This window comes from Pyrus communis, chromosome 15 (genome assembly GCF_041283825.1).
Source record: "Pyrus communis isolate YQ-2024b chromosome 15, ASM4128382v1, whole genome shotgun sequence".
Classification (NCBI taxonomy): domain Eukaryota; kingdom Viridiplantae; phylum Streptophyta; class Magnoliopsida; order Rosales; family Rosaceae; genus Pyrus; species Pyrus communis.
In genome coordinates this window covers 23,773,228-23,780,367 of record NC_142579.1, presented here as the reverse complement: position 1 = coordinate 23,780,367, position 7,140 = coordinate 23,773,228, and the positions used below count along the sequence as shown (strand labels likewise).

The 7,140-nt window shown below is 37.1% G+C and overlaps 2 protein-coding genes across 3 annotated transcripts; one reads left to right on the top strand and one right to left on the bottom strand.

The window, feature by feature from the left end:
- Positions 1-257: 257 nt before the first annotated feature.
- LOC137718071 (B3 domain-containing protein Os01g0234100) lies at positions 258-3,634 on the top strand. 2 transcript variants are annotated; one of them, XM_068457585.2, is made up of 7 exons: positions 258-613; positions 720-809; positions 1,319-1,353; positions 1,458-1,620; positions 1,739-1,945; positions 2,148-2,238; positions 2,373-3,634. In XM_068457585.2, the coding sequence occupies exons 1-7, from the start codon at positions 476-478 to the stop codon at positions 3,152-3,154; spliced, it is 1,506 nt and encodes a 501-aa protein (XP_068313686.2). In that variant the 5' UTR covers positions 258-475; the 3' UTR covers positions 3,155-3,634. The 2 variants fall into 2 exon arrangements, with proteins under 2 accessions (XP_068313686.2, XP_088543110.1); XM_088686984.1 differs by lacking the exon at positions 1,319-1,353 and having other exon boundaries at positions 320-613; positions 1,468-1,620.
- Positions 3,635-4,750: 1,116 nt separating this feature from the next.
- LOC137728861 (uncharacterized) lies at positions 4,751-5,914 on the bottom strand. The gene is made up of 2 exons (XM_068467650.2): positions 5,371-5,914; positions 4,751-5,167 (listed from the first exon to the last, which is right to left on the bottom strand). The coding sequence occupies exons 1-2, from the start codon at positions 5,875-5,877 to the stop codon at positions 5,123-5,125; spliced, it is 552 nt and encodes a 183-aa protein (XP_068323751.1). The 5' UTR covers positions 5,878-5,914; the 3' UTR covers positions 4,751-5,122.
- Positions 5,915-7,140: the final 1,226 nt, after the last annotated feature.

Sequence of the window (7,140 nt, the reverse complement as noted above, 5' to 3'; positions counted from 1 at the left end):
AGGTAGAATTGTCTAACATATGTTAGTCTCGTTTGTATAATGTTAGGGGTCAAATTTGCATATCAAATGATATGTCATCAGTATGAAATAAACACGTTAATAAACACTTAACGAATAATTCAATTATCAACAATCATATCATTGAATTTAAAAATTTAATCTTCTTAAAATTATCAGTAAAAAATAAATATATGATAAATGTATCATTTTTAAACAAAAAATTAACGGTGAAAGCTCACTCCCTCTCACAAACATATCACAACAAAAATGAAAAACCCAAAAAGTTCAATTAATAAAAAAAGAAAAAACGATTTTTTATGGTTTTATTTTTTGAAAAAAGGAGAAGGAAAGGAGGAAGGAGGGAGGAGGGGAGGAGGCAGGAAGTCAGCCTCATGGTATCTGGCTGGTTTGGGTTTGTTCGAACCAGAAAATGATTCAGGTATAAACACAAACACCTACCCGGCGTTATTTCACCATGGCTCGGAATGTTAAGAACGCCAAGCCCCAAACGCCGCTGTCCAAGGAGGACGGCCACCTGACTCCGCCTCCATTGCCCAAACCCAGGCTCCGCCCCAAGCCCGCCACCAACCCTAAACCTTCTTCTCTCCCCACGGTCTCTCTCTCTCTCTCTCTCTCTCTCTCTCTCTCTCTCTATGTGTGTGTGTGTTTTTTTTTTTTCCATTGAAATTGATGTGGGTTTTTGGTGCATTGTGGAATAGGGGAAGTTGAAGAAGCCAGGGAAGCCAAAAGAGCAAGAAGTGGAGTATTCCATGCCTATGAAGGAGCTTTCTAATACCCAAATTACAAAGGTATGACTCCCCCCTTTTTATTTTTTTTCGAAACTTAAATTAAACCTTTGGATTTCTTAATTTTGATACTTCTGTTCACAAAATTTGTGGATTAGTTTGTGATTTGGCATCATGGGGTAGGCTTTAAATTGCACAAGAAGATTGAAAAATCGTTTCTTTTTCGTGCTTCACCTGTTTTTCGATACAATGTACTTTCCACACTAACATATAGAATGGATTAGCCATTTAAATTACACAAATTCATTGAAAAATCGTTTCTTTTTCGTGCCTCACCTGTTTTTCGAGCATATAGAGGCTTTGATTGATCAGAAAGTTAATAGGAGTAGTGTGTGAGAAGGCAATGTTGTTATGGATTAGCAGAATTGGTGCAATGCATTTAGTTCATATGTTTCTTCTTTTGCGATTGCATTTGACTGTCTTGATTTGTAACCTTTTGTATTATGAATGAATTTGTTGTATGGATGAAATGGCATTGTTCCTGAAAGCTTTTAAAAATTCTTGAACAGCAGATGTTGAGTCATGCAGGGAAGTCCCTGGCCATTAGGTCAGTGAAAGATCTTGTACAGTTTTTGTGTATTTTTTTTCCCTCTTTGTTTGTATTTGTATATTTGATTCATGACAATGCTGTCTTTCTGAATTTTTTAAAAGCAATACGCAGTATGATTTTCCAGTTGATGGATCACCCTCACGAGGTCAAGCAAAGTCATCTGCTGTCATTCGAGCGCAGGAAGTTCGATCAAAACTAGAACCTCAATTCCCCAGCTTTGTGAAATCACTGGTCAGATCACACGTGGCTAGTTGTTTTTGGATGGTAAATTCTGTTACAGTAGATGAAAGCGAAAACATTAGTTATAACAGAAGTTGTGTATACATGTTAACATCCTTGTAGTTTTCTGCCCTATATTTTGTTTATGTATTCTGTGTAATAGGGGCTTCCTTCGCTGTTCTGCAAATCACACTTACCAGATAAAGATATTACAATGACTTTGGAAGATGAAAGTGGTAGACAGTATCAGTCGAAATACATTGCATGCAAGACTGGACTAAGCGCTGGTTGGAGGCAGTTTGCTGCTTCGCACAATTTGCTCGAGGGAGATGTTTTGGCCTTCCAATTAGTTGAACCTACAAAATTTAAGGTAATGTTTCAAATCTTTTATACCCAAAGTCACGAGCATTATAGGCTGCTACATTTAGTGCACGACTAAGTTGGTCTATCTCTTGATTCAATTGCCTTAAACCTATCCTTGGGACCAACACTGTTGCTTTATTTGAACTTCCACCTTGTTGTGTCATGAAGGAAGTTTCCTATGTATAATCCTATCTTCCCACATCTTGTAGGTTTACATAATAAGGTCAAATGGTTTGGCTGAAGTTGATGGGGATCTTGGCCTTCCAAATTTGGATAATAATACAAAACAAAAGGATGCAGGCAAGTTCATCAATCTCTCTGTTTGTTTCTTCCTAGCATCATGCATTTATGATATTACTTTTTTAGGAAATCATGCTATATTTACATGTGCATACATTGATGTTTCTACCATTTCTCTTGGATGTTGCACTCAGATAAAGATAATGCAGAAACGAGCACTACACCTTGTAATGACTCTACCAAGAAACGTGCAGCAACAAGCACTATGCCTTGGAATGACTCTAATAGGAAACGCGCACATTCTCCTCAATTAGTAGTTCCAAAGAAGAAAAAGATTGGTTTGCAGCAAGTCAAACAATCTGAAACCGATAGTGAGGAGGTTGGTTCTGAAGTTTCAGAAGATCTCAAGTCACCTGCTGCAACTCTTCAATTTGAGGACATCCGAAGTTATGAGAATTTCAACATTCTAGTAGATGGGTTGTTTCTAGATCCTGAGTTCCCCGAAGATGTACGAAGAAAGTACTACAAGCTCTGTCGCAGCCAGAAAGCATTTCTTCATGAAAATGTTATCAAGGGCATGAATCATAATTTGATTATAGGAGCCATATCTGAAACCGTAAATATTGCTGATTCCATTAAAGCTTGCAAGGTCACTGCGCTTCGAGATGATTTTATGTCTTGGGACAAGTATTTAACGGCCTTTGAGTTGTTGGGCATGAATGTTGGATTTTTACGTGAACGGGTATGTCGGCTTGCAAACCTTGCCGACGACTCGGAAGCTGCCATGGAGGCAAAGATGTATAAAGAAGCTAGAATTGAGCGATCTCAGGCAGGAATAGGAATAAGAAATATCGAGCTGAAGCTGGAGGAACTGATGGAGGCGTGCGATGAATTTGGTGCTGCCATTGAGAGCCTGAGATCGAAAGCTGAAATCAACAAGCTCAGGTTCCAGGAAGAGGTTACCGCTCCTTGGTAAATATGCTATTGTGAATATAAATTGCACTTCCTTTTTTGTGTTCATTTCAATGTACTTATTTCTAGTTTATATCTGTGACCCAAAAGATGGCTGATTCTGCTTTGTATGGTGGTGGTAAACGACTAGCAACTTTAGCTACATCATATAAGATAGGTACATATCCTCAATGAGGAGAAGGAGATTCATCACAATATGCATTTTTGACTTGGATTTGGGATATAATTGTGTTTAGAAGAGTACTAGGATTAGTCTCCATGTGGTGCGTAGCTGTTTTTATCGTTCCTGCTTTGTGGATCTCACGAGCACGCCAAGATAAGCTCGACTGATTTTGGTATTTCCTGTATGTTTCTTTAGGAAGTATTTATCAACCAAAAGAAGTCGGAGTAGAAAGTGTATTTTCATTTCATCTAGATAGTCTTACATATGACTTTGTATTAGTGGCTCACGACGCTGCAGTGATAATAAACATTTTTCATGTAAGTCCTGAGTAGGGATAGGTGCAAGCTTTAATGCCTTCGCTTCGGTCTAGTCCTGCAGTGGAGGATCTTTGAGATTTTGACTATGAATCTTGTAACCCCTTCTGGTTTGTCCACTCCTTTAGTGCTTTTGCATGTGACACTCTCCAGATCTGTCGATACGAGATTATATGTATACGTAAGGTTCGATAGCCGTGGCTTGGCTGTCACATTTATAGCACTCTGCCTGTTACTGTGTTGCACCTATCCAATCTGCGCTAAAACCTCTCCATTCATCCAAACCTTCAACTTTTGTTGACTAACTTTAATAAGTTAAAAGCTGTTTGATAACTATTTTGTTTCAGTTTTCAATTATATTTTTTTAAATGAAACTGAAAACAAGGCTTAACTTCGTTATAATTCCATTGCCACGATTAATTACGACAATGGTCCTTGAGTTTGTACCCTTACTTTACTTTGGTCATTCAATTCAATTTTAGACGAGTACGTGAGTTAAATTTTTTCTTTTTGAAATGATTGTTAATAAATAAAATATTCAAAGCTTGTTAAAACATGATGTTGTTGGAGATGAAAAGTTAAGAAGACTAGTTAAAGTAATTTTTCGACATTGTTCATATGCTAAACTAGCAAAAATTTAACAAATTCGGTGGAAATGCTCTTAGCCAATTACAATGCGATAAAATTGTCGAAACCAATGAAAGATATGACACACTGAGCGAAAGTGGGACACCAAGTACCATAGATTTTGAATACTAAATTGAAGCGTTAAAGTAAAACTCGAGTACAAATTCAGGGACACTGTCATGATTAAGGGACGAAGTACAGTTTGAGAAAATAGAAAGTGCAAAAATCATTTCTCCATAATTATACTTTGTTGCCTAAGTTCTGGAAAGATGGAGGGTTGATCCAAGAGTACAGCTAAATTGCAAGTAGTCATCTACCGCAGCGGTGGAGATAAGTTTGGTGAGTGTTATCCTTGCACTACAGTGTGGGTTGGAACATCGGCTCCTTAATCTAATAAATTTATCGTTTGACACCAAATTTAAAAAAAAAGTAAAAAAAAAAAAAAAAAAAAAAAAAAAAACTGAGTACAGCTTAATAACTTGGAAGACAATTACGATGGTTTGGTAACAATAATACTTCAAAATGTTCAAACAAATTAAGTTGTCGGAGTGACATTTGATTGCATACAGGTTCTTCCACTGCAAACATTTTTGTACAATGAAGAGCCAAAAATACCAAACCCCAATCCAGATAAACTAAACAGATATAAACTTTGAAATTAAAGTACACCAGAAATATTGGAGAGCCCTAATTAAAACCGACCACTCACTAACAGAAACCACCACCTCTCTAACTTTAACCAAAAAACCAGCGGTCAAAATACAAGAGTAACAATATTCATCCTCCTTAATTTCTCTAAGCCTCCAAATGGTAAAAAAAATGGAAATTCAAAAAGTACTCCCCACAGGGCCACACCTCTACAAATTCATCACCACACATCTCTCCAACTTGACCCTCCTTCATTCAACACCTCCTGCAACAAAAAATAATACCACCACCATGTCATGTAAAGCTCAAGTCTTTTTTCTTCGACAAAACGATATTCTAAACTATTGGAGCTCATTGACCTAACCCAATGTCATCGGCCAACTAACCTAACCCACGTTTGCTATATTAAACTCAAAATTAAAAACGAATTGGGTGTAATTAATTTAATCTAGTTTCATATTTTCTCACCTGTGAAGTCTTATTATTAACATGATGCTGAGCTTCCTCATGAACCACCGCAAGTTCAGACCTTCTGCCATCTCCATCACTCTTCTCAGCTTTCTTGGAAACAATGTGGGACCTACTCTTCCTTCCCAGGAGCCCCTTCCACCTTGTTGACGACGAACCCTTCGGCGGCCTGGATGACGAAACTTCATCGTCATGATCCTCCCCATGAAGCAGCTCATCTCTGAGAGTGGTGGTGCTTCTCCGCGTCTGGCTGCTGCAGCCGTCCTTGAAGGGCAGCAGCCTGCCCTTGGAGAAGAGCTCGTCAGCGCTCATCATGGAGTAGTTGGAAACAGAGAACTCAAAATCGGAGGAGACAGCAGGCGGAGCAGCCGCCACCTCTCTCCGGATTTCATGGTGGATGGCATCTGCAAAGTCATTGGAGAAGGAGATTCTTGGGCTCATTGGAGGAGGAGGAAGAGGAGCAAACTTATGCTCTGATGGGTTGTACATGTCTAAGCAGGCTGCCATCAGATTTCAAAACAACCCTTGGTAAATACAATTCAAAAACATAACATGTATATGTGTGTATTTATATCTAATATATGTGGTGATTTTTTATGAATTCAGAATTATTATTATTTTCAGAAAATACATGTGCACATTTTTATGCATGCATTCCTGATGTGATGGGTTTTGTCATGACATGATAAATTGGGGGCATTGAATGGTGACCAATTAAATCTTGAGGGGGGAGTACGGTCTCCAATATTTTCACTGCTTTCCTTGGATATGGGTGAAGCTGCCAAGAAGCACACCGTTTACTCTTTTTTCATTTGAAAGATTATATTCACACTTCAATTTACTTCTCTCTTATTTTTTTTAATTTTCAATATTTTCTACAAACCATTAAAACTTGATAAAAAAAAAATTAAAAAACTAAAAAGTTATGAAAAAAGTAATTTTAGGTGTGAATATAATCTCGTTTTTCCTTTTTATTCCAGTACCTTGGAATTGGGTGAAAAGAATCATATGATTCATATCAAACCCTAGTTTCACGAAGATTAAATTAGTATGTTAATACAGTACTAATCAAAATTTACTACACGATGTAATCTCATAATATTGGATGTGTTCATGCTTATGTATATATAATATATGAATATTACTAAAATACTATATCTCATGAAGATTCTAAGAAAATTTCCTTCGGGTTAAACAATTAAATAGATTAGTTTATGTGATGGACCACATCAAATGTACAAAGTACATGTACAAATTGTACAGGCTGATCAGAAGGTGATCAAAATTTTGAAGGGTAGAAGATTTTAAACAGTAAAAAAAGAGGGATAAGGATATGCTGCACTCTGGTGTAGGTTAACTGTATGAGCCTTGTTAGGCTATCTCTAATCGAGGGCTGGCCAGAGGACTTGTTTTAGCCCTCTAGCCTTCCAAGATATTAATATTTTAATGAACATGGCCATATTTGCCTCCATCTCCAACCGAGGGCCAAAGGGTCATATGGCTCGTTTTAGCCTTGTCACAAAAAATCGTCTCCAACCGAGGGCCAGGGCCAAACATAATTTATTACTTAAAAAACTACAACTTAAATTCAAATCCAACGGCTAAGTGACGTCAGCTAGCCGTTGGATTTGAACCAAATTTAGTAAAATAGAAGTTATAGGAAAAAAATAGAATTTAAAAAAAAATATGAAACAATTTTGTAAAATAGAAGTTATAGGAAGTTATAGAAAAAAAAGAAAAAAAAAAGCTTTAAATTCATAAAAAAAAATA

Excerpts from the sequence above, each read along its gene's own strand:
- LOC137718071 (XM_068457585.2), top strand. The coding sequence starts at position 476 with ATGGCTCGGAATGTTAAGAACGCCAAGCCCCAAACGCCGCTGTCCAAG. Across the intron at positions 1,354-1,457 it reads GGGAAGTCCCTGGCCATTAG|CAATACGCAGTATGATTTTC; the intron begins GTCAGTGAAAGA and ends ATTTTTTAAAAG. Across the intron at positions 2,239-2,372 it reads TACAAAACAAAAGGATGCAG|ATAAAGATAATGCAGAAACG; the intron begins GCAAGTTCATCA and ends TGTTGCACTCAG.
- LOC137728861 (XM_068467650.2), bottom strand. The coding sequence starts at position 5,877 with ATGGCAGCCTGCTTAGACATGTACAACCCATCAGAGCATAAGTTTGCT. Across the intron at positions 5,168-5,370 it reads TTAATAATAAGACTTCACAG|GAGGTGTTGAATGAAGGAGG; the intron begins GTGAGAAAATAT and ends TTTTTGTTGCAG.